Consider the following 26,504-nt stretch of genomic DNA (forward strand, 5'->3'; position numbering starts at 1 on the left):
AGTGTGTTATTCAGAAATTGTTTAAATGTGGCCACACAGACGCAATCGCAGTCTCACACGCAGATGTTCATTGATAACAATAACACTTCTATGAGCACAGGAATGCCTGTGAAGCACTATACAAAGAACCACCCACGATGGCTTACGTACAGCACCATCTTAACAAGATGCAGATTCAGTGTCCACCAGTTCAAGGAGTCACTTCATCATACAACACATATTGTATCTGTAAGAACTATAATACAAGGAAAGAGCACCAACATTCATGAAGAATCTTGTCTATGTACAGCAATGAAATAAATACTGTCGTTGTTTTTTTGAAAGATTTACTTCTTTATTACACTTCCATCATTTTGGATTGATCTAGAATAGAGATTTTCTTTCCCCTTAACCACATATATCCAAGCTTATTTAATCAAAATTCAATAAAACAATAAATAATCCAGTGGTTTTCTAGTGTACAGTGCACATCCTGAAAACATCTTTAATGTCCCCGAGAATAATAAGATTGTTTTGACTCCAACGCCATTGTAGGAAGAAGTACTAAATAATACATTTTAAACAGGGCTGGCATGTTACTAATCCGGCTAAATCCTGAATAGCATTTTTGACTATAAAGAATAAATAATTTGCATAGTTTACAAAACTATATGGCACCTGAAAAATAAAAAGGTCAAAACTAAAAAAAAAAAAAAAATCAATTACTGATAGGGGAAATTGTTAAGGAAACCATTTCAAAACTTGTCTTGGTGTCTTCAATACTAGGGTTAAAAATTAAATTAATTAATTAAGATTTCTGTTTAAATCCAGTAGTATCACTAGAATTTGTGTTTGTGGATGTGGTTTAGAAACAAGTAACTGTACACTTGATTATGAGGATTTATCCAGTATTATATATGAATATAGTATTTTTAAAATTCTTTGGTCAGAAGATTGGTTGTTAAATAGCTTTTTACTGCTGAAAAGAAAAACAGTGATTTGCTGACCAGAATGCAGGTAGATTCATACTTGAATGTATGAATTTTAAATGTTATCAAGAGCAGATCAAAATAAGAGAATCATGCCTTGAGGTCATCTAACACTGTCTCATGAACTTGTAGCAAAGGAAAAAAAAAATCAGCTTACATTTTTACTTCATAGTTTATCATTGGTAGCTTAGAGTAGATAATGGTAAGAGAATAATGACGACCCCCCGGGGGGTCGTGGGACCCCGGCGCAGGGGGTCGCGAGATGATTTCTATAAAAAAAGTGGAAAAAATATATAGGCGCTATATATTTTTGTGCAATTAATTTAAGCCTTTCGCACGTACGATCACACCGGTGTGATCAGTCTAGGCTGGTCCCTGGAGTGTAAGATCACACCGGTCAGTGCATGACGTGAAATTCAAATGTGCTCTCGCGCGTTGGCTGGCGCTGAGCCAGAGACAGGCGCGCTCAGAGCTGTCATCAGAACTTTTCAGTGTTTTCAACCACATAATGTTTATTTTAGGTTTCAGACATATAAGTACTAAAAAAACAATACATTTAGAGTTTGTAAAATACACACTGATGTCAAAGGACGAGGCAATAATAATCCTTTCCATTATAATTAGACACGTTTTATGCATATCAGATACACATTGTGTAAGTAACTTTAAAGTTTACTCTATTATTCTCCCAGTTCACCATCCACTTACTTTTATGTATTTCGGGAGAAGTGGATGAATTCACGTGTTGTAAATCCAACAGATCCGATTCTCTGAACTGCGTCTGCGGCACAAACTAAGATGCCGTCGCGCATACAGCTCAACTAACGCGATCGTTATAAAGGTGTTTTAAACAACAAAACACTTCCACTTGCATATATTTGAAAATCGGAATATCAGCTATTTCATGCCATATCTAACACATTTGTGAATATTTTGAATAAAAAAGGAAAAATGACATAAAAGCAGATCATCATTCATTCAGCTCTGTTGTTTCTGCGGTGTGTCACGTGACAAGCAATGACGCGTCACCATGGAAACCATAAAGTGGCACATCTAAATAACGATCGCCTTGAAAAACTCACGCTGGGGGGTCAGCCAGAATATTTTAAATTTACGTGTGAAAGGGTAAATTCAATACTTGTTAAATGGTGTTTGCAGAAAAGTCTGATACAAATAAAAAAATGGGCCTATAATATATATATATATATATATATATATATATATATATATATATATATATATATATACATATATACATATTCAATATATATATATATATATATACATATATACATATTCAAGATTTTATATAAATAAAGTTTAGTATGTAATTAAAGATAAGTATAATAACGTATCCCGCTGTTTGCTAAAGTTAAAGGTGTTTGGAGGCTCCAAAAAAAGGGGTTGGGGGGGGGGGGGGGGGGGGGGGGGGGGGGGGGGGGGGGGTCGCGGGGCAGCAGCGCATTTATCATGGGGGTCGCGGGTTTAAAAAGTTTGGGAACCCCTGCATAGTTTATCATTGGTACAAGTTCCCTACACCTGTGATTCTAGGGCTCCTAACAACTTTTGATGAATTAAGAATCAAAAACAAAGCAAATCAGACAGATTCCTCAAGAATGTAGACCTGGATCTTCTAGCCATTTTAAAAAGACAATTCACCCAACAATTAAAATGATGTCATCATTTGCCCTCATGTCTTTCCAAACCTGTATGACTTTCTGTTCTTCTGTGAAACACAACAGAAGACATTCTGAAGCATGATTCAACTGTTTTAGCCACATAATGAAAAAGTCAATCGTTCTAAAACAACAAAACGCTGAGAAAATATTCTTTTGTGTTCCACAGAAGAAAGAAGGCAAGTTATACAGGCTTAGAATGACATAAAGGTGAGTAACATGACAGAATTTATAATTTTTGGGTGAACTATCCATTTAAATACTGTTAATACTGTTTAGTTAGAACATACAGTCAAGCAAAACACAATAACAAGTGGCTCAAACCCAGTGTCTCAGATCAAATTTGAAGATACTATGTATTCTCCCTTATGTTTTGCATGAGCATGGCATATAAAAGATAAAGTGTGAAATTCATGCTCAGAGTCGCCTGAAGTGCAGCAGACCACCTCACCATAATGCAAGCAGAGAGAGGTCACAGCTCTACATGCTTGCATGAAGTACACTGGTGCGGCAAGTGTTTAAGAGACAGAAACTGGGTGCAGAAAGGCCTTTTGGGTAATTTGATAAATTCCTAAAATACAAAACTTTAGTTGTTCATCAATGATTTATCCTTAAATGCTTGGGTCTCCTGCCGCCCGCTGAGTGAGTCGGTTTCACGAATGACCCTTTGTTGGATGGTTTTTTAATGGGGAGAGGGGCTGACACCTCCATGTTGCTGCCAATGTCCATCTGCTCCACATTAGACACCTCCATGGGCGGCAGGAGAGAGGAGGTGGTTGTGGGCACTTCTGGGAAGGGTGGACCCCGAGACCAACCGTCTACCCCTTCAGCCTTCAAAGGGCTGGAAAAAGCAAGTATGGCATCACAGGTTACAGATCTCGTTTCATGTTAAATTACAAATGCAAAACCAGGATAAACATGACCAGATAGGCATGTTACAGCATGTACACAATCTCGGACTTAAAGCCCAGATAAATGAAATCAATGTCATTCCCTACAAAATCACAGGGCTGGGAATCAATACACATTTTGATTAGTGAGTGTATATACACATATACAAAGGCATTTGGGTATTTTTCCACCTACTGTTTGAAAACGATTAATTCTATACTACTATTCTCATGTACTGTTTTCCACCTACTATCTAGTAGGGAAGGAAGCATATTCGGACACAGCATGTGAGCTTATTTTAATGATTCATTTTTAAAAGTAATCTGTTTCTTCAAATGTGGATCATGACTAATCTGAAAAAAAAAAAAAAAACTATATTTTTTTTTACCCAGCCCTACAAGATCATAAAACTGGACATAACTACTTTATACACACTTCAAACTGTGAATCTAAGTGGAATGAGAAAAACATTACCTCACTGGTGTTCTTGGGCTTCCCAGAAGCTTGCGAGGTGAACGGTATTTTGGCTCAAAAGTGAACTTCTCGTTGATGTTTTCGAGCACAGATGGAGCTATGTATGTAAAGCCCTGAGGAGAGACAACATCCGAGAAGAGATTAAATGAAAAAAAAAAAAAGTTTGGGTAGACAAAATAAAAGGAAAAAAAAAAATAGATGAGTGTAGAGGATGTTCAATTATGATGAACCAAAAAAAGAACATGTCACGCTAAGAGCTGGAAAAAACAGTTAAACAGTAATAATACAGACCAGATGAGAGACATTATCCCTTTCTCGTAAGTTTGTCTACAAAAAGAACTAATTTACCACACACTCACAATGTAGGTCGGAAGTCAGAAATGAATCTCGTACACATTCTTGAGTGCTCTACACTGCTGATGATAATTAAGATCAAATGGTGTATAAACAAATTTGGAGGCTTCAGTTGGGTTCTTGTTATGTTTGGACTTTGGTGTCACGTACACTAAGGCCTTAGTGGTGAGTAATATTACTCATTATTTGTCTGAATTACTCATTATTTGTCTAATATCTTTGTTTATAATAAAAATCGGTTTCATTTTTTATTTATCTACACTAGCATTCAAAAGGTTTTTGAAAGAAATTAATATTAATTAATTTATTAAATTAAATTAATTAATTAATTAATTAAATTAATTAATTTTCAACAAAGATGTATTAAACTGATCAAAAGTGACAGCAAAATTATTTTACATTCTTACAAAAGATTTCTATTGCAAATAAATGCTGTTTATTTGAACTGCTGAAAAATGAGTTTTAATATATACATTTTAATATAAAATTATAATAACATTTTACAATATTACTGTATTTTTTAAATCTAAAATTATATAAATTATAATAACATTTCATAATATTACTGTATTTTTTTATCAAATAAATGAAGCCTTTGTGAGCATAAAAGCCTTCTTTCATAAACATAAAACAAATCTTATGACCCCTGAATGGTAGTGTATACAAAGCAGTACCCTATACTATCAGTAGCCCATAATATTGGTAATATAATACTTGTGATATTTTCTATTTATCTGTTATTGGCTAATAAACAAAGTTAATAATTGGTGCATTTCAAATAAATGCAATACAGCTGGAGTCCTCACAGCAGTATAGTGTAGGGGGGAAACACTATAAATTTAAAAAGTGCAGAGATAAACTTAGCCCAAAAAGTGACCAGGAAAACAAACTGACCAGGAAGACTTGGTTGGCGCTTTCACTGAGTGTCGAGTCATCGGGACTGTCCACAGGAGTCTGACTAGTGAACTTGGAGTCAAACTGGCTAACATCATCTGCTGATCGCTGTAGAAATAGAGATCTGTGAGGAGTTATTATCAGATACTACATCATGAGCTCTATAATAATAACTCTAAACACACAATAAAAGAGACAAACAGTTGATTGTACAAAGAGAGAGAAAACACAATCTCGTACCAAAAAAGGCTTAAAGGGAGGTTCAACTTTAAAAGCCAGCAGATCATCCCAGTTCATATGTCTGAAGAAGGAGTGGGCCTAAAAAAATAAAACTGTTTTTAAAATATATAAAACTCCACTATATGCAATCTCCTGCTTTTATGATAAGAAGTCCACCATATCATATGGCCAGATACCTGGATATCTAAAGCATCTCTAGGACCTGCTCCCATCCTCGTTGATGCGTTTCTTCTCAGCAGCTGGGTGTGAAACACACACAAATACACAACCATGTTAGTTGCGCAATAGGAGAATTCCACATTGACGTGAAACCTGATTGACCTTAAGACTTCTACCTTTTTCAGAAGGTCCCGTGCTTCTTGGGTGAGGTAAGGTGGAAGGTTCAGTTTGCACTTTAGGATTTTGTCTATGGTTTTTTTCCGATTCTCTGCAGTGAATGGTGGCTGAAGGAGAAAGTTAAGAGGTTAAAGAGCAGTCTGGGTAAACTTAGTTTGTACTCTATGCACAGATTCATAAGACATTTGATGTCTTCACAATATTGCTTGTTTTGTTTTTAAATCTGTCTGAATGAAAGGAAATTACATTCAACATCTAGCATCTAGTCCTCTAAGGGCACACAAAGCCAGAGTTTTCCCTATCCAAACTTTTTTCCCCCTCGTTCTTCTGTAAACACGGCGTCCTCTCAAAAAATATCTGCATAAACACAAAGCCACTGCAACCAACTCAAAATGATGTAGTATACATGCCAGACCAGTATGTGGCACTGTAATTCTGCCACAGAGATACACTAAAAAACGGGTTAAGGCTGGGCATGCACACATCAATGTGGCATAATTTTTGTCACACTGTGCAATAATGACAATAATGACATCATGACATCGTTTCACAAAATATACGGATTGGCTGTACACCCGAAAACGCAAGGGTGTCATTATTTTATTTATTTATCCACTTTGGGACCCAGTTTCAAAAAATAGCGGTTTCAGGCTCCAAAAATGCCAGATCTGTCTGGACGAAACACCGATATGATACAAAATGTTATGTATACAGCTAAACGCATCTCCGTGTGGACGGGGCCTAAGAAAAAGGGAAGCGGTTTTGTAGGAGCAACCCTGTATTAATGCCAACAGATTTAGAATTAAATGTCAAACAAGTGCGTACAAATACACTGTTCAGGTGTCCGCATACTTGGTCATGTAGTGTTGGTTCCAGGTTTTATCTACATTTGTTTACATTAACTTTTGAATAAGGTTCCATAAGTTATTTTTGGGTTCACGCAGTCAAAACAGCGTCTAAAGAGGTCACAAACTAGGTCAGTAGAATCTCTGTCTAGCAAAAAAATGTCACACCTCAACAGAGATTATCATTAATGAATTTTCACACGTATTCCTTGTCAAGATGTAAGGTCTTCCTCTGTCTAATTAACTGAAAACTAATGAATGACAGGAGGTTTATGAGATTGCCTTCTGAAATGGCTTACCAGGAAGTTTAACACACACACACACACACACTCGTAAATACATACATGCATACATATATATTTCAATTTTTTTCAATATATTAAAATAGATATTAGAAATAGAATTTTATTTAAACAAAATTAGACCATAAAAATTTAACTTTTATTATTAATAATATTTCACTATTTTACTGTTTTTACTGTATTTTTGATCAAATAAATGCAGTCTTGGTGAACTTTAAATCCCAAACTACTTTGTCTCTAACTTAATGCAAAACATTAATGGAGAAGCAACATATCAGAAAGGAGATGTAAGATGGGACACTCACAGCTCCTGTCAGCATGTCATACATCAGGGCTCCCAGACTCCACCAGTCCACAGCTCGGTTATGGCCGCTTCTCATGAGGATCTCTGGTGCCCTGAAAGAGAGAGAGGACAAGACAAACAAAGAGACAGAGACAGAATGAATGAGTGAAGAGAGAAAAGGCCAGCACACCAACCATTTTTTGTGCTGCTGTCTTTTTTACTTTGACACCAGAGGCCCCAAATAAGGCTTCAGTTGACATGATTGATGGAGTCTCTGACCTACATGAACTGCTCTATAAGAGATTCAAGAGGCCACATCGTTGAAAACATGATTTTCTTGCTCTTTTAAAGTGAAGTTCAAGTTGGCAAACAAAACAAAGCTCCCTTTCTAGCCTAAACAGACCATTTATTTGAGAAAAAGATGCAAAAACAGGCTGCTCAGAAATTTTCATGGTTTGTACAACATCAGTATCAACTTGGCCAATTCAACTTTGTTTTTACAATAGCCATTTACACCTAGAAGTTACATTAGCATAACAAATATTGTTTTAAGGTGCACTAAGCAATATTTGAAAACGCTTTTCACCACAGTGTTAGACCAAGTCCCAAAACATACTTCCTGCCAATCAGCAGTAGCCATTTACACCTAGAAGTTACATTAGCATAACAAATATTGTAAGGGGCGTGTCTAGTATGGATGGGGGGGGGGAGGGGAGGGGGGCAAAAAATTAAAAGGAAGGGTTATGATCAGGCAAGAGGTAGGACCCGCGTAAATATCGGAGCAATGTCGTCTTTCACATGAAAGAGAGTTAAACTATTCAAACATTAAAACACACTCTACTACAAAACACATTCGACCTGAATTACCATAGCAACACACATTGCTTTCACTAATTCATGACATCATTCCCTCAGCCTGCAGTCATAGCAGATTCCACCATCATCGTCACCAGGGTTGTGTATGTACGTGGGGGGCGGAGGTATCAAAATAGTTGCGGGGTCCTTTTGGGGTATGGGTGTGTTTGTTTTGGTGCTTTCAAATATCAACATCGTTTAGCAAAATAGGTTTAGTGCACCTTTAATGTGAAAATGTGAGTTTGTACATACATGTACTCTATGGTTCCGCAGAAGGTGTGTGTGACGGTCCCATCGTGGATCGACTCCTTACAGAGTCCGAAGTCTGTCAACTTCACATGACCTGAGATGAGAATGAAATGAGCACATCCAGAGGAGAACAGTCTTTATTGAACAGGCAGTGGTGCAAGTCTGAGGACTATCTGGGATAAAAGGACAGAGGCGTGTGAGTGTGTGTGTATGAGTGTGTTTTATTACCATTGTTATTGAGCATGATGTTCTCTGGCTTCAGATCTCTGTAGATAATGCCTTTCTGATGAAGGTGACCCAAGGCCATGGAAATCTCTGCCAGGTAAAAACTAGGAGAAGGAAATAAAATTAGAGGGTGGTAGGTAGTTAAGTAAATAAATAAATAAATAAAGTTTATAGAAATTTAAATGCTCTCAAAATCCATGAATTCAAACATTTATTTTCTTTGTTAAACAAAATTTAAATTGTATTATTATTGTATCACATTCAAGCAATTTTTCATTTTAATGTTTTTATGTATTTATTAATTTTTATTTAATATTTATTTTTCATGTTACTTCCCCTTATTAATTAGGGTTCAAAAGATTCCTAATATATAGTGCAACAGTCATACAGGCCGCTTTCAAGGTGATTTATTCCTTTTTGGAGCTTGACAGCTCTTGGTCACAATGAATTGCTGTACAGAAAAGAACTACGTAAAGACTCATTCAATTTTTTTTTTATAATTAAGTATGTGTGTGTGTGTTACAAAGAACAAAATAACATCATACAGGTTTGGAATGATGATGAGGGTAAGAAAAATCATTTGTAAAAAAAAACAATTTTGGATAGAACAACCCCTTTTTTCTCCAAAGCATCACAATATATAAAAATTGATATATTAAAAAATAATAATGAACATTTTAACAAATTAACACCTATAATGATCATTCTTTTCAATAATTTTCAAGGAATTTCATATATTTGGTCGGACAAACTACCAAAGCACCATTTGGGTAGTCTATACAAACTACATTTGTTAAGCCAATGAATTTTTAAAAGCCTCCTGGACAAGATCAGCGTTTAAACACAACAGGCGTTTCAACCAGATAGCAGACAGGCCATCATGACCCCTGATAAGACTGATAAAGCTCCACTTACCCGGCTGTGTCCTCTAAGAAGATCCCCTCCCTCTCCAGCTGCATGAACAGCTCTCCACCTGTTACAGAAACATGAACATGATTCCAGATACATTCTCGCAAGTCATGATTCAAATTTTTCTCAAAACCAAGGCAAATAATTATACTTCTGTTCAGGATTTGGTGACTTTTCTGCTCAAGAAGGCACCAGTAGCTGTTATGAACTCACCGCTTAGGTACTCCAAGATGAGGTAAAGTTTGCCTCCAGTCTGAAAGGCGTATATGAGGTCCACAATGAAGGGATGCTTAACTTCCTCTAGGATGCTCCTTTCTGCTTTAGTATGAGCAGTATCCTTTGCATTGCGAGCTATCATGGCCTGTTGAAACAGACAAAAGCAACAGAATACATTAAGAAATGTTGTGTTTTTAAGTAAATGTCAAGCCTAGGAACATCTATTCACTGGAGGGTTGTAACACCACTAATTACAGCTGTGAACTCATCAGGTTGGTGTCATTAATGCTTTTATTGTTGTTACAATAAACAGACGTGTGCAAATCTAATTTGGGTGGTATTTTAATCGTGGGGTTGTCAGAGAACAATGCAGCATCAATCTCAAAATAATTAAATGGCCTCAGTACACAGTCATCGCTTGCACTCCTTCTGTTATAGAGTGGTGTAAAGATAATTTAGAATTGATAAGAGTAGATCCACATTCTGTTAGTATGCAAATCTGGTTGACTGAAATATTCATCATATTGTGACAACATCATATCTTTCTACAATGTTGATAAATGGCCAAATTAGACTTAGCATGCTATTATAGTGCCTTGTGTTCTAAATACCTTAAACTAAGCATTTTAAGCAAAGCCATATTCCTACTATTGAATGCTACAGTGTGCTTCTGTTATGATCCACTTGTTTGCAAATGCAAAGTGACAAAATTAGTGATTCTAATATTAAACCTTTTTTTCAGCTGTTGCGAAAAGAAAAAACACACTAAAACTATACAAACAATCATTATTGAAACTGTTTATAGCTAATGATGAAACATTCCTTAGACGTTATTCACAGGCTTGCAGCAAACCACACCAATACAATCTGTTAACCAGCAGGACCAGGCATGATGGAACAACCCATGCTAACTTTCAGGGAATTTTAGAGGGCCATACCTTTTTCAAGACCTTCATGGCAAATATCTTCCCAGAATCTGCCCCTGATACTTTTCGAACTTGAAAAACCTGTTTTTTAAAACAGAAAAGGACTGTTAAAATATATAGACGAAGTTGAAAGTCCAATAAAAATGGCACAGTTAGATCTACAATAGAAATCTGCAAACAAAAACTAAAAGCATTAAAACCTCAGTGCAAACAAATTACGTACAATATTGTTTTCAAAAGTCAGTATGATTTTTTTTTAACAAAAAAATTATTAAAATAGAAAGCATTAATTTAAAATTATAATAATATATTACAATATTACTGTATTTATTGTATTTTAAATCAAATAAATCAACATAAGAAGCTTCTTTCAAAAACTCTTACCGACCACAAACTTTTTTAAAAAGTAGTGTTAGCTACATTATTTTGCAGCCTTATTTATGTGTTCAAACTAATCCACATGGAGGGAGGAAACACTGCTAGTCTTGCTTACCTTGCCATATCCTCCTTTACCCAAAACACGAAGCAACTCAAAACATTCCGGACGAATCTGCTCTGTGCCTTGATTCACACTGTTCTCGGAGATCTCGAACTTCTCGCAGTCTTCCATACTGCTCCAAAACATTCAAATATCAACATTTTAATTAAAGAAAAGACATTTCACTTTTTGAGAGGCTAAGTTAAAATGACATCATCAAATTACACAAATATAATAAGGAGCACTCTGACATACTCACAAGTCAAAGCCACTGCACTGGTCCATGCATTCATTACTCTTGGCCTGTGGAAAGAAACGATTTTTTGGTGTTTATGGTAGGTTTAGAGTGTTTGAGGTGCGGACTGCAGGTTTTTTGTATCTCTGCAGCTTTTCCACCAAATGCACAGTGTGCAGATCTGACACGGCCATTAAAGCTCAATCTATACCAGTGACTGATGGGCACTGGCTCTTTTCCATCAACTTGAGTTATCAAGGTCACTGATCACTTTTATCACATTACAAGACCCAGTCTGACAATAGAGAGAGTGTCAGACCAAGAAAAGGTGGACCTACGGAGTACGGAGGATTTTTTTTGTGGTTTCAGAAGTAATTTAGGAGCAAAGCTAGTCTAAAAATCTGACACGAGAACTTCTGTCAAACTTTTGAACACTAAGCCTCTAATGTCTATTTTGCTTTAATTTCAGTGATATAAAAAAAAACTACAGCTTAGATATTTTAAAAGTTAATTTTTCTAATATTTAGTACAATGCTTAAGTGTGTTTAGTCGTTCATACAGTTAGGTCTCCATACACCTGAAGAAATGCTAGGTATCCAAAAAATGTAGTTTAAGCAGGTAGATGTGTTTCTAGCTAGTTTGAGTTGGTCACTATGTCTGGCTAATTAAATACGTTCTAAAAAAAACCAGAACAGTACCATGGTAAATATTAAAGTACCATGGTATTGTCATGTAACGTTAATAGTTTACTACAGTAACGTTACAGCCATAGTACTTGTATGCCGTGTTTCTGAAACACCGGATCGATCCTCAGGCCGGTCCAGGCGATGCGGAAAAACTGAAACCGAGTCGGTTACCGGTTACATACCCCGTCAGCGAGCTCCTCGTCCGACACGTTGTCCTCCGACGGGTCTAGGTCGATATCAAACACACCAGCCATGGCCACAGTCTCTTTACACACTCCAATACCGTAATAACTCATGGTCCAGCACGACTCACCGACGCCATAACCAGACCCGGTAACTTACGCAACGTATTCCTACGGAGATTAACTACCGGTAAACGATAATCACGGCGAACAGCGAGTTTCACAGAGCGTTCGTGCGCATGCTCCGAAATGTGTAAAACAACTGTCAACAACTACATTTACGTTTTTATTTATTCAAACACAAAATGTCTTCTATTTTACTCCGGAAGGTTGTAGCTGAGGTAAGTGGGTGTAGCGATACAAAAAAAACAACAACACGTCATTCTATGCGTATAGGAAGCTGCTTGTGCTTGTAGTACCGCTGCACTGCCAGTAGGTGTCGAAAAAAGACCTTGTTTTGCTTTTGGCAAGAGCTTCAAGTGCGTGCTGATAGCTACTGCAAAATCAGTAGTGTGCCTGTTTTCAAGCATAATTTATTTAATTTTGAAATAACTACAAGTTTCTTCACCTGATTAGAGGGTATAAAGAAAGGTTTACCGAAGATTTACACAAAACAAAGATTATTTGAGTAATGTTACATTGTAAAATACTATTTCAGTCTTTCTGCTTCGAAGTTACCTGCCGTTTCTTTGTAATTGTCTATTTTTTTTTTTTTTTTTTTCAGATTTAATCCCACACTGTTTTTTCAGTATGTATACACGTAGCCTATATATTTACATTTCATTTTATGGTATCATTAAAATATTTTGTGACCCTGTACGACAAAGCCAGTCATAAGTAGCACGGGTATATTTGTAGCTAACAATACACTGCATGGGACAAAATTATCGATTTTGCTTTAATTCCAAAAATCATTAGGATATTAAGATCATGTTCCATGAAGATATTTTGTAAATTCCCTACCGTAAATATATCAAAACTTAATTTTTAATCAGTAATATAAATTGCTAAGAACTTTAAAGAAGAACTTTAATGGCGATTTTCTCAATTTAATTTTTTGATTTCGTGTAGAATAATTAGGCCTAGGTGTATTACCGTTTAGATTTGGGAGGATATCGATTTAAGTGAAAAGTTTTTTTTTTGCCAATATTGGATTATTCATGAAGGGGAATTCTACTGAATGAGGGTAATTATTAAAACCTTTCGTCCTATCGTAAACTAAAACGATCAAAAGTCAGCAAGCTCGCCAAAAGGCTTGGCTGGAAGAAAGATGCAAGCTCACACACTATACATTGTTACAAAGTGCTGGATAGCCACAATTCTCTGCTCCCCACTTTTAAAAACCACAAGAGCCACAATGGGCACTTTGTGTCACATATGCTGCTAGCAGAAAGAAAGAAAGAAAGAAAGAAAAGAAAAGAAGAAAAAAAAACAACTATGCCTATGCAAATTATAGTTACAGGGACTTTCCAAAGTTGTATGTTTTTGAAAACGAGGCATAATAACTCATTCATACTTTACACAACCTGACACCAAAACAATGCACATCACAATGTATGGCTGTTGATATGACTGATAATATATCAAGCTATTTAAAGCTTAATTGTTTGCAGTAAAAACGGGCCTCCTGTTGTATATTTGTAGACACAGATTGTTCCCTGTTCCAAAATGTTTAGAATGAGAGCAGGAAGCTAATATGCTCATACTTCTGCTGGTTTTAATGATACATACCTGTGGGTTTCTGGATAGGTAAAGATACCCAGTATCTGCGTCAGGTAAGGTTTACAGCTGGTTCTGGGTCAGCTTGGGTGTGCCAGTGTTCTCCTGTTCGGTGACAGCACATCATTGATTCATGTGACGGGTTAAAGCCCCTGACTCACCTGAACTTCAGCAGTTTTAATTATGAATACACTTGCTTCTGAGAGCTGTAAACTGTATATGAGGAACTGTTACAGTTTTACCTTCACCCAGATAACATGCACTTCGTGTAGCCTACGTAAAACACGAGGCCACTTTAATTTAGGCCTACAAAACTGTTAATATGCAAATTTTAACATGTTATTTAACAACCATTTTAATTCGTACCTTATATATTTAAAATGTTTTAAAATATTTTAAAAGTATTGAAAATAATTTCCCAAAAATTTCGCCTATGCCCCCTATTGGTTGCTCGAGGTAAGTTATGCACGTTGAAAATCTAACTAAACCCGCAAAAGTGTGGCGTTTGGTCACACGCTAAGCAAAAACACCTGACCTTATTGTGCAACCTACACAAAATATTGGTCATAAGATGGAGGAGGGTTGTTAAGAAACTAGAATTGAACATGTCAAGCCTTATTTGAATATTAAAACCTGTTTGAACGAGTGATTTGCATAAAGGCGAACCCTCGGGCGAAGCTCGTAACTGTAGTGGGCGTGATCGTTCCTGAATTAATTGCATCACTAGAGTCACCCAACAACCATTTCATATGATATTAATAATTACACAGGATATTATACAGTACACATATTTTCGTAGTCGGTTTTTTTTATTTATTTTTATAATCAGTTCTTTTTGACGCACAAAGGAATGACATTTGCAGGGTTTATTACTGCAACTTCAGACTTTTTTGAGTGTTTATACATTTTTAGAATATATTTATTTTCATACGTATGTATATATATATATATATATATATATATATATATATATATATATATATATATATATATATATTATTTTTAACTGCTCATATTTTACAAAATTTCATATTTTTTATATTTTATCTCAACTTACATTCTTTAAATTTTACCTGAACTTTGAATTTCTGAAGCTTTTTAATTTTATTTTGTTATTCATCTTTATTTATACATATGTAGGCTTATATATCGATATGTATAGTATATTTATTTTACCTGCTCTAATTTTTATCATACATTTTAAACTTTAAAAATGTACCTTAACTTCAAATATCTTCAGCTTGCAGAAATCACATTTATTAGCCTGCAGTTAGTGTTGCATGTTCTATTGCAGCACACTAAACAAACTTACAATATATTATAAAATTCAAATAATAAAATATATAAAACTCAACTCAAAAACCAGGAGACGGATTGACATTTAATTCATTCACCTTTATTGATTCCCACTCAGGACACACAGACATACATGAATGGCAGAGGGGGTTCCCTAAAGTACAGGATGTTCTGAACAGTTACAGGAAATGATACTACTCGAATGTGAAAGCCAAGCAGATCACCCTGTGGTTTAACAATGGAGAAAACAGAGGGAATTGCTTAATGAACATCTTTTTAATTTAATAACAAATACCAGTTGCACATGTTAGATAACGACTGAGCAGTTATATGACAGAGAGAGAAAAAACTGTAGAGCAAGTGCAGATGAAGGGGGTGGGCAAAAAGATGTGTCATAACAGAGTGTGTTGCAATAAGGTGTGTTCTTTCTGGATTCTCAAGAAATTCAAGTGGACAAAACCAAGTGCTGAACGTGCGCGCGCACACACACGCCCTTCAACGAGAAAGGCTACGCAGAAACACGTCAATTACGCTCTCTATAAACACACACACATCGGAAATATTTCTTTCATAACGACCCCTCTAAAATTAGACACCAATATCGAGACAAAAAAACATTTTTCAGTATTGAAAAAAAAAATGGTTATAAAAATTACAACTACTAATAATAACAAATCAGACAGCGATTAAAAAACGAAGATCTTTACAGGGGATGAAAAAACCCAAAATGTCAGACAGCCTACAGACTGTTGTCGCCGGGCGAATGTAACAGCCAACACCAGTCTGATAAGCTATTTGACACACTGGGAGAGACTTGTCCACACCAATAAAGAAACATAATGAAGAATTAACTCACTTACCAATGATTAGACGAGAGGGTGGGGCTGGAAGAGGGGCGTGGCCATTAATTTTAACAATATAATGATTTAAATCCCGTTATGGAAGAACCGAAAGCGTTCTACCCCTCATTCAACGGAGCACTGACTATGTGAGATAATTGAACGCAGCTTCTCCTTTCTGTCTCACCCTGGCTGTGTTTCGAATCCTAGCGAGGCTCCTGCCTAGACAGCATTTTCTGGAGCATCATCGTCGCGCTCTAACGTTAAAAAGACTGTCTCGCTGGATTTTGAGACACAGCCTCTCTCGCGCGCTCCCCGTCGCGTTCTCCCCCTCTCTCTCGCTCTCTCAGCAGTGTTGCCATATCCGCGTATTTTAAGCCACTTTACATCAAGGCGCTTTTAAATACTGCCAATCGAGCCTTAGCTGTTTTTTTTTTTTTTTTTTTTTTTTTTGCAGAAAACACATGCCCTTTTTGAGATTTCAAAGTTACAGACATGTATAACTGTATAAAAAAACATGACATTTGTTATTCCTGCAATTTGCATTTTTCTTGGTAAACAGATAGTTTTTCCTAAGTTCCTATTACTTTTGTATAAATTAAGTTTTAAATTTGTTATTAATTCAGATATCCAATTGTATGTGAGAAATATTTTTTTCAAAAGTCATATCCAATTGTATGTGAGAAATATTTTTTTCAAAAGTGTATGTTGTTAATTAGTCAAAGTCAAAGTCATAAAATCTGTTTATTTTTATTTTATTTAATTGTAATTGATTTTATTTTATAGTTTCCATTGGCCTGCTTTTCTCACGAGATCTGGCAACACTGCCTCTCATCCTCTACGCCAGCAGCGGGCAGTGCATTGAGTTCAGCGGAGAGTTCGTTTAAGGTAACGGCAAAAGAAACTCCACACTGTTCCATTTTTTTAATACGCCTGCCGCTTCCAGACTCACATACCAGGGTAGCGTTACAAAAAGGCACCAAAAATTTTTTTTCACAAGCAATTAAAAGAAAAAAAGACGCGAAAAGAAGCGACGGACAAGACGTGTGCCTAGCTGCCTTATGTTATGTCACCAGTGCAGTGGTTCTAAATCTGGTCCCGGTGGCCCCCCAACACTCCAGATTTTAGATCTGACACACCCATTTCAGGACACGGAGCCTCTAATAATGAGTTGAATCAGGTGTGCTAGATTAAGGAGACGTCCAAAATGTGCCATTTTGGGGGACCACCACGGCGCTAGCGTCTAAAATGTATTCGTTTGAACTATCCGACACTGTAAAAGAGGCAAGATACTAACCTTTCAAATTGACAGACAATCTGTTAGTCAAATCCAACCCAGCTGCGAGCATCCTCCAGCATGACCGGATGCTCTGAGGATGTATAGAATAGGAGCTACACGCGAAACGTGGCAGCCGCCCACGCACATATGTGCCCGAACACACGCGCTTCTTAATCTGATTGAATGCGTTATTGCATCTGGTGGAGTGGCCCTGTAGTGAGTCATGTGGTTACACACTCACTCACCCCTTCTCCCTCTCCTCTTTGGATCTCTGGAAACAAAACAATAACTCTAGACGAGAGGAACATTATGATTCACCAAGATTTCAGAACGCAAGACGATCTTTCCTCAAAAGAAGTAATGTAACGCAAGCACTACTCAATATGCATAACATCTTATAGCGACTTTAGAGTCAGCGTTACTTTACATTAACTTCCTGTTATAGCTACATAAATTCAAACTCTGAAACTAGAATTATATGAGCGCCGTGAATTGGAATATGCTGAATTTCAAAGCACATAAAGTGCCTAACAACGCATTTTAAAACCAAATTAATGCAGTCTGTCCCTTAAATGTAATAGACCACACACAGCATAAGCCACAGTGCACCTTAACACCTCACCCAATGGGATCAGATAACCTGTGCAAGACAGAGCTGAGAACATGAGTATCTCAGCACAAACCACCAGCTAAGCAAGCACATTAAAAAGTAAAAATGTTAACTGATATCTTTTGTCCCATGTTACAAGAGAAACCTCAAAGAAAATTGAGAAAAATAAACCTATTATTCTAGAAGTAGCTATCATGAGATTAAGGAAGTTATTCGTTTTTTAGTTAAAATCGGTTCCTTGATTTAGTTTCGCTTTTTTATTTGTTGGAAGCCATAAGTTTATGATGCAACAAACCATGCTGATCACCATCTTCTAAAACCTGTAAGGAGGGAGAAAAAGACAGTCAATTATGCTTAATCATCAATGCATTAACTCATCAGAAACATCTCAGGTTAAGCAATCACTCAACTCCACATGCATTTCCCTCCATTCTCTCCCTGATTCTTTAAAACAAGATTTATGTTAGTGACACGCGCACGGTGGTATCGTTTCTTCCTGTCGGTTGAACAAGCCCGCAGCTTTCCTTAAGTAACAGCAGGAGGTTCATGTTACCAGAAATAAGGAACAGTGTTCCAGAAACATCCTAATTCTCTCATTGTGCAACTTCATCTCTTTCTTTCTCTCTCTCTTTCATTTCCTCCTCCCACATGAACACACACATGCACATGAGCTGGAAAAGCACTTTAAATGAAACGAAGGATTCGCACACGGGCAGACGAAGGTAAAAAAAAAAAAAAAAGGTGTAGCTCTTTGTTTCCGTGCGCACTTGTGAAGGAACAGCGGCGGCAGGAATCAAGAGTACAGCCTCAACCTCCCCCCTCCTCCTCCTCCTGCTTCCCTTCCAAACGTCCCCCCACCCTCCTCCTCCTTCTTCTTCTTCTTTTACTCCCAGGGGCCCCTCCCGTCTCCGGCAGCCTGCGCTGGGTTCAACAGGGTTCGGCTGCCGAAGTGGGGGGGGGGGGTGGTTAGTGTGACGCGGGGGAGTGTCCGGTTCACTCAAAGAACTCGGAGTATGACTCAGCATCCCTCCTCAGCCAGACCCCGAACAGGCCCCCGCGACCAACCACCGCACAGCCCACGCGGAGCCCCTGACACTACGGTCTGCCACATGCAAACAATAACACCTCAACAGAATCACACGGTAGAATAAAACCAGTCTCGAAGCGATAATTAGGGCAGGGAGGTAATTAGGATGTGGAGCAAAAAAGAAATAGGGGTGCGCGTAATAAATTAAAAGGAGGAATGGAGGAAAATATACAAAAATACAAAAGCCACGTCTGGGATTGAGGCAAATTTAAAGGTTGAACGAAAGAGATGAGTGATGGGACTTACGATTGGGGTGGCCTCTTCTGCGCGCCGCCCGCCCGCCCGGTGTTGTAATTTTGCCCTCTGGGCCTCAAGGTACTCCCTGAAAGGCTTCTGTAGAGAGGCGCCAAACGGGAAAAGCACTGTGACAGAAAAGGAGAAGAGGAGGAGGGGACGAGACTGTGGAAAGAAAGGGAGGGAGAGCGAAAGAGAGAGAGGTCACATAAATTTCACTTACCAACTCCGAAAGGTCAGTGAGTTTCCTTTACCCCACTTCTCCTCTCTCCGCTCGCAGAGAGAGGGAGATAGAGACCAAGCTCTGTTATCCCAAAAGACAGAAACTCAAATAAGGGAGGAAAAAAAAACTGTAAAGTACAGCTTGTTCTGGGAACTACATATCCTAAGCATTTAAAAAATGATGGAGGGGAAAAAAAAAAAACACAGAGAGAGACACGCACACGAGAAGAAAAAAAAGATGGTCCTGAAGGCATGCTCACACGGAGCCATCCACACTCCCCAGTAATGTCCCTCAGCTAGGCTGAAGGAAGAAATGAATGATTTCTCAGAACCCTCACATTTATCACTGGCGGTTCCTGTAAGAACTGGTTTCAGCCAATTAATGAGGAAGTAAGTCCATGCTGTGTGATTACTGGTCGAGAGAGTGTGTAAACCCCACCTACCTCAAGCAGGAAGGAGGGGCTCTGTGAGAGACAGCCCATATTAGGAAACCCTTTTATGAGATTTAGCCACTACCTACACTGCCCCCCTGCTCCCCCTCCCCCTCCCCCCCTCCAACGGACACACACACATACACACACACACACACATACACACAATCACATGGAAAGGAAAAGAGAAGGAGATTGCCCTGGCATGGCAAATGGCCCCTCCCAAACAAGTCGAGGAAATAAATTAAAAATAATATATGTATTTATATATATATATATATTATATCTTAAACTTAAAGCAAGATTCTTCAAGGCAATTATTTTTAAAATGACATTCAATTTTTAATTTTTTTTTTAACATGTCCTGATGCTCTCTCACACATTTGGACCTTTGTTTTATCACTTTACACAGTCATGTGGCCGATAACGGTCTCTTTGAACTCTTCATTACACAGACGCAAACAAGCCCCTCTGCCCACTCGAGTTTCTGAAAGTGCAACTTCACGGATAAACAGTAGATGAGCTCATACCGGTTATTTTGTTAAATCATTAACCAAACACACTATCATCATCCACCCGTGATGTGGGTTAACTAAACGCAAACACATCGGGCCCAAAAAAGCGCAAATGGAGAAGCAAAATGATGCAGGCTTATAAGGACGTTACTGCAGATCCACCATCAAAACCAACACCCACACACCTCAGAGGAGAACATACCAAAATCCAACCAACTGTAAACACTCAGAGAAGCTAGCATTAGCACATCTGAAGCCTAATCTCAGATCTAAACCATCATTATTTTTTTTTTTCTGTCAGCGGGGTTTTGCAGTACAGCTATAGTGAAACGCTGCTGCGCTAGAACAAAGAGTCAGATCAAAAACTTGTGTCTTTGTGTTTGAGAAATTGGCGGGCTCCAATCGAGCCTTGTCCGATGAGCCATGGTGAGTCAGTGCCTGTACGAGTCAGACATTACACTCACTAACCGTCAGAAGCACGCTACTAAACCATGAGGACTATCTCCATGTCCATAAAACAAGGATTTTCACTTCTGGAACATTCTGGGGCAGTGATCTCTTTGGAAAAACATGCTGGACTAAGAGATATATATTCACTGTCAACATTGCATGATCTGGTCATATTTACATTTTTAAATGACAAAATGTGTTGTGATATGTTTTGGAAAATGCTTGCTAAGAGCATATTTTGTTCACGTTGGAACCCATGCGATTTGTACAATGAGGGGCAATAAAAGTGAGTACTTGAAATATTTCCAAAAATATATCTGGCATGGTTTTGGAGTGAAAACATCTTTTATGGTGGGAAAGTATTATTTCTGCTGAAAGTGTATATCATGGGGTTATCATAAGAAAAACAGCATATAGAGTCAGAACCAGAATTATTGTGCATATCTGAGTAGGAAGGAAAATCCATTTTGAGATGTTACGACATTTAAATGCTGCAGAGAGATGGAATGCATTTGTTTTTCAGCTGCATGTGTTTTCTAATAATTAAAAACAAAACAAAACAAACAAAAAAAAAAACTATAAAATCTGATTTAAAAAATCTGTATGAAATGTGTTAAAAACTGTATATCTTGCTAACTTAAATGACATAAATGAATAGTCACTCCAAAACCTATTTCCAGACAGTTATTTCCATCACTATACACTAACTGTATAAAATGTGTAATTAATTGTTCATGCAAGTAATTATAAAAAAATAATTGACAAATAACTAATGCTAAAGTTGCTTCTGTCCATTGTGTATGAGTAAAACAAAAAAAATATTGTTACGGTTGCATCTGTGTAGCGCTTGGAAGATTAAAAAAGTAAATTCAAATTTAAAGTCAAATTATGTAATTGGCAACCTAATTTTTTTTTTCTGATACCTAAATAAAAGTGTATTTTTTGCACTGTTAAATGTGTGTTAATTAAGAGAAAATCTCTAAATCAAGGTGTGATTTGATTTTTTTATTTAATTCTGAAATAAATGTTAAAATGTGTAATTGCAAACACACCTACAATGTACAGTGCATACTATGTAGATTGTGAATAAATCTCTAGTGTACAGTGCATACTATGTATATTGTAAATACAAGTAATTTTCCTTCATTTTTGTATTAAATGTAAAATGTGTAACACTGTTCTGAGCACTCTACAGTGTTGACTTATTTTGCTGTAATTGCATCATAATTTCAATTTCTAACTTTTCATATATTTTCATTGTACAAATTAAATTTCCTTTATGATTTCCTTTATGATTTTTCTTACGAAAGTAAAAGACTTAACATTACACAACATACAAACAACTGATGTGCATTCATTAAAATATTGGAAGAGGAATAACAGATCAGTAATTAACTATTGTTAAAAACTGTTATCAATCATCACTAAAAAAATTTCTTTGTCATATCAGTTATTTCAGTTAAGCAGGATTTACAGGAAAGCCATGCATCATTGTTTATCAAATCTGATCATGTAACGGCTTTCTTGCAATGAGGAAAAAGTAAAACATTTTTTTTTTAAAAAATATATGTTTCCTGTTGTATTAAACATTTTAATATAGCAATTATATATATATTATATTAAATGAAATAAAAATCTAGAGTGAATTAATAATATGTACTCTACATGTTTTTAATCTCTCTATACATTTTAAATTCAAGCACAAGTTATTTATATTTCATATTATATTGTATCTTACTATTTTTATTGTATCAGTTAAAATCAATACAATTAAAAAAAAAAAATCAAAACTGACAAGACTCTTAATTTACACCAATACACATTGCGCAAAATGCACCTAATCAGCATATGTCAGCAGATCAAGACCAAGTCTTCCCACAATGCCTGTTTAACTCTCAGCTAGGATGAGTGGAGCAAGCTAACAAAGTTATCAAGGTGTGCCATATTGATTAGTATTGATTAGTCATATTTAAGTGATGCTGAGGATATGTTACGTCCAGCGATAAAGCACAGGTGAGCGAACGGGTATCTGAGGTCATTTCATTAGTATGCTGGCTCCTATGTGTCTGTCCATCTCCCTGCTGAGTGACATCAGCAACAGGAAATGGGAGATGATTCAAACACATGCAGGGAAGGAGGATGATCCTCAAAAACAGGATGATGAAGATACTGGTCATCGATGATATGAAATCTAGATAATGACAGCGCAAGCTACCTCGGCTCAAGGCCTGTTTGACCGCGCAAGCTTCTGACTCAGCGTGCTTGAAGTCTTTCCTAACGTCAACAAGATCCAGCAAGAAAAGTTAAGAGACAAAAAGAGCAACAGAAGCTATCCCGACAAGGACAGATGACAGGCTGACACACTTGTGGAGTGAGGCATGGCGGCGGAGAGAAAGACTGTGTGATTAGCTAAACATATTAGCATGTGAGTACACTCAAAACGACAATACTTTGGCTAATATTAATTCAAATGTAGACAGTAGGAAATGGTTTTTTTTTTTATAAACTAAGCTGTAAATAACTTACAATAGCACATATTCAATCTAAACACAAGGTAACCCCTAAACCTACAACATACTGTAATAAAAACTCCTTTGAATCCCAACATAATGGAACATTAAACACAAACAAAGTTTCCCTCCTTTCCTTATCTTTCTCAAAAATTTGAACATAAAATAGGCTAAACACTTAATTCTAACATTTAATCTTCCCATTTGGTTCCATGCAAAGCATGCAAGGAACTGGAAATCCCCTGCCTGACTGCATAAAAATAATTTACGTGGTCCTGTTGCAAACGGATTAAGTAATTTTATAAAATGTATTGAAATTAACTTTACAATTTGTGTTGCACTCACTCCTTTTAACCAAATAAATGGAGGAAGCAGCATTTTTGAGTGTAAGTTGAACCAGTATAATGGATGCAAAGAACAGATTGCGGCCTTGTAACACCATTAACTGAATTACCTGTCAACACTTGTGTTATACAAACTGTAATCTTTGGAGAGGTGACTAAACCTTACCCAGATGTATGAGGGGCCGTATAGGCCATAATTATTGAAAAACCTCTTACAAACACTAGTGAAACGAAAAACATTGATCAGCCTTAGTGAAATTTATTCATATGCATTACTGAAAAACCTCTTACATACACTAGTGAAGAGATTGATCAGCCTTAGTGGAATTCATTCATACACATTACTGAAAAACCTCTTACATACACTAGTGAAGACACTGATCAGCCTTAGTGGAATTCATTCATACGCATTACTGAAAAACCTCTTACATACACTAGTGAAGAGATTGATCAGCCTTAGTGGAATTCATTCATACGCATTACTGAAAAACCTCTTACATACACTAGTGAAGACACTGATCAGCCTTAGTGGAATTCATTTACTGAAAAACTTCATACGCATTACTGAAAAACCTCTTACATACACTAGTGAAGAGATTGATCAGCCTTAGTGGAATTCATTCATACGCATTACTGAAAAACCTCTTACATACACTAGTGAAGACACTGATCAGCCTTAGTGAAATTCATTCATACGCATTACTGAAAAACCTCTTACATACACTAGTGAAGACACTGATCAGCCTTAGTGGAATTCATTCATACGCATTACTGAAAAACCTCTTACATACACTAGTGAAGACACTGATAAACCTTAGTGAAATTCATTCATACGCATTACTGAAAAACCTCTTACATACACTAGTGAAGACACTGATCAACCTTAGTGAAATTTATTCACACGCATTACTGAAAAACCTCTTACATACACTAGTGAAGACACTGATCAACCTTAGTGAAATTTATTCATATGCATTACTGAAAAACCTCTTATATACACTAGTGAAACACTGATCAGCCTTAGTGAAATACATTCATAAGCATTACTGAAAAACCTCTTACATACACTAGTGAAGACACTGATAAACCTTGTTGTATTCTTTTTATGAGATTTAATGAAAAATATATTACATAATTTTTTGAAGGCATTTTTCAAACTTTGTTAAATTTATTCATACGCATTACTGAAAAACCTCTTACATACACTAGTGAAGACACTGATCAGCCTTAGTGAAATTTATTCATACGCATTACTGAAAAACCTCTTACATTCACTAGTGAAGACACTGATAAACCTTAGTGAAATTCATTCATACGCATTACTGAAAAACCTCTTACATACACTAGTGAAGAGATTGATCAGCCTTAGTGAAATACATTCATACGCATTAGTGAAAAACCTCTTACATACACTAGTGAAAACACTGATCAGCCTGAGTGAAACTCATTTATACGCATTACTGAAAAACCTCTTACATACACTAGTGAAAACACTGATCAGCCTGAGTGAAATTCATTCATACACATTACTGAAAAACCTACTAACACGAATGAAACGAAAAGATCAACCGTAGTGAAATTCATTCACATGCATAACTGAAATAGGTAAAGATTTCAGTAGATTTCTGACAATTTCACTCTAACAATTTAATTTTGCACATGCCTCACAAATTCTTCAATGGCGGTAAGTCATAAGTTGTCTGAAGCTATTAGTAATATTAACATTTTACCATCATCAAGTACAATTCCGAAAGTGGGTAATGCGTATGAATGAATTCCACTAAGGTTGATCAGTGTTTCACTAGTGTATGTAAGAGGTTTTTCAGTTATGCGTATGAATAAATTTCACTATGGTTGATCATTGTTTTTTCACTAGTGTATGTAAGAGGTTTTTCAGTAATGCGTATGAATGAATTTCACTAAGGCTGATCAGTGTCTTCACTAGTGTATGTAAGAGGTTTTTCAGTAATGTGTATGAATGTATTTCACTAAGGCTGATCAGTGTTTCACTAGTGTATGTAAGAGGTTTTTCAGTAATGTGTATGAATGAATTCCACTAAGGCTGATCAGTGTCTTCACTAGTGTATGTAAGAGGTTTTTCAGTAATGTGTATGAATGAATTCCACTAAGGCTTATCAGTGTTTTCACTAGTGTTTGTAAGAGGTTTTTCATGAATGTGTATGAATGAATTTCACTAAGGTTGATCAGTGTTTCACTAGTGTATGTAAGAGGTTTTTCAGTAATGCGTATGAATGAATTCCACTAAGGTTGATCAGTGTTTCACTAGTGTATGTAAGAGGTTTTTCAGTAATGCGTATGAATGAATTTCACTCAGGCTGATCAGTGTTTCACTAGTGTATGTAAGAGGTTTTTCAGTAATGTGTATGAATGAATTTCACTCAGGCTGATCAGTGTTTCACTAGTGTATGTAAGAGGTTTTTGCAGTAATGCGTATGAATGAATTCCACTAAGGCTGATCAGTGTCTTCACTAGTGTATGTAAGAGGTTTTTCAGTAATGTGTATGAATGAATTCCACTAAGGCTGATCAGTGTCTTCACTAGTGTATGTAAGAGGTTTTTCAGTAATGTGTATGAATGAATTTCACTAAGGCTGATCAGTGTTTCACTAGTGTATGTAAGAGGTTTTTCAGTAATGTGTATGAATGAATTTCACTCAGTCTGATCAGTGTTTCACTAGTGTATGTAAGAGGTTTTTCAGTAATGTGTATGAATGAATTCCACTA

General features: G+C 36.6%; 1 protein-coding gene and 1 long non-coding RNA gene across 3 annotated transcripts; both read right to left on the reverse strand.

The window, feature by feature from the left end:
• Positions 1 to 2,795: 2,795 nt before the first annotated feature.
• Positions 2,796 to 14,826, reverse strand: rps6kb1a (ribosomal protein S6 kinase b, polypeptide 1a). Of its 2 annotated transcripts, XM_042732643.1 has the most exons (15): positions 12,225 to 12,903; positions 11,381 to 11,424; positions 11,137 to 11,254; positions 10,656 to 10,724; positions 9,715 to 9,862; positions 9,508 to 9,565; positions 8,596 to 8,696; positions 8,371 to 8,461; positions 7,286 to 7,376; positions 5,833 to 5,940; positions 5,674 to 5,736; positions 5,498 to 5,575; positions 5,258 to 5,365; positions 4,010 to 4,122; positions 2,796 to 3,485 (listed from the first exon to the last, which is right to left on the reverse strand). In XM_042732643.1, the coding sequence occupies exons 1-15, from the start codon at positions 12,336 to 12,338 to the stop codon at positions 3,242 to 3,244; spliced, it is 1,548 nt and encodes a 515-aa protein (XP_042588577.1). In that variant the 5' UTR covers positions 12,339 to 12,903; the 3' UTR covers positions 2,796 to 3,241. The 2 variants fall into 2 exon arrangements, 1 of the variants encoding a protein (XP_042588577.1); XR_006155747.1 differs by lacking the exon at positions 2,796 to 3,485 and having other exon boundaries at positions 5,258 to 5,381; positions 12,225 to 14,826.
• A 3,383-nt stretch (positions 14,827 to 18,209) lies between these two features.
• On the reverse strand, positions 18,210 to 24,242 carry LOC122138712. Its single transcript, XR_006155748.1, has 2 exons — positions 19,301 to 24,242; positions 18,210 to 18,287 (listed from the first exon to the last, which is right to left on the reverse strand). It is a non-coding gene; the product is annotated as an uncharacterized LOC122138712 (long non-coding RNA).
• Positions 24,243 to 26,504: the final 2,262 nt, after the last annotated feature.

This window comes from Cyprinus carpio, chromosome B10 (genome assembly GCF_018340385.1).
Source record: "Cyprinus carpio isolate SPL01 chromosome B10, ASM1834038v1, whole genome shotgun sequence".
Taxonomy (NCBI): Eukaryota; Metazoa; Chordata; class Actinopteri; order Cypriniformes; family Cyprinidae; genus Cyprinus; species Cyprinus carpio.

Coding starts and splice junctions, on each gene's coding strand:
- rps6kb1a (XM_042732643.1), bottom strand. CDS start 12,338: ATGAGTTATTACGGTATTGGAGTGTGTAAAGAGACTGTGGCCATGGCT. Junction 8,697..9,507: donor TTCTTAGAGGACACAGCCGG/GTAAGTGGAGCT, acceptor TCCTTCTCCTAG/TTTTTACCTGGCAGAGATTT. Junction 5,737..5,832: donor CACGGGACCTTCTGAAAAAG/GTAGAAGTCTTA, acceptor TTTCACACCCAG/CTGCTGAGAAGAAACGCATC.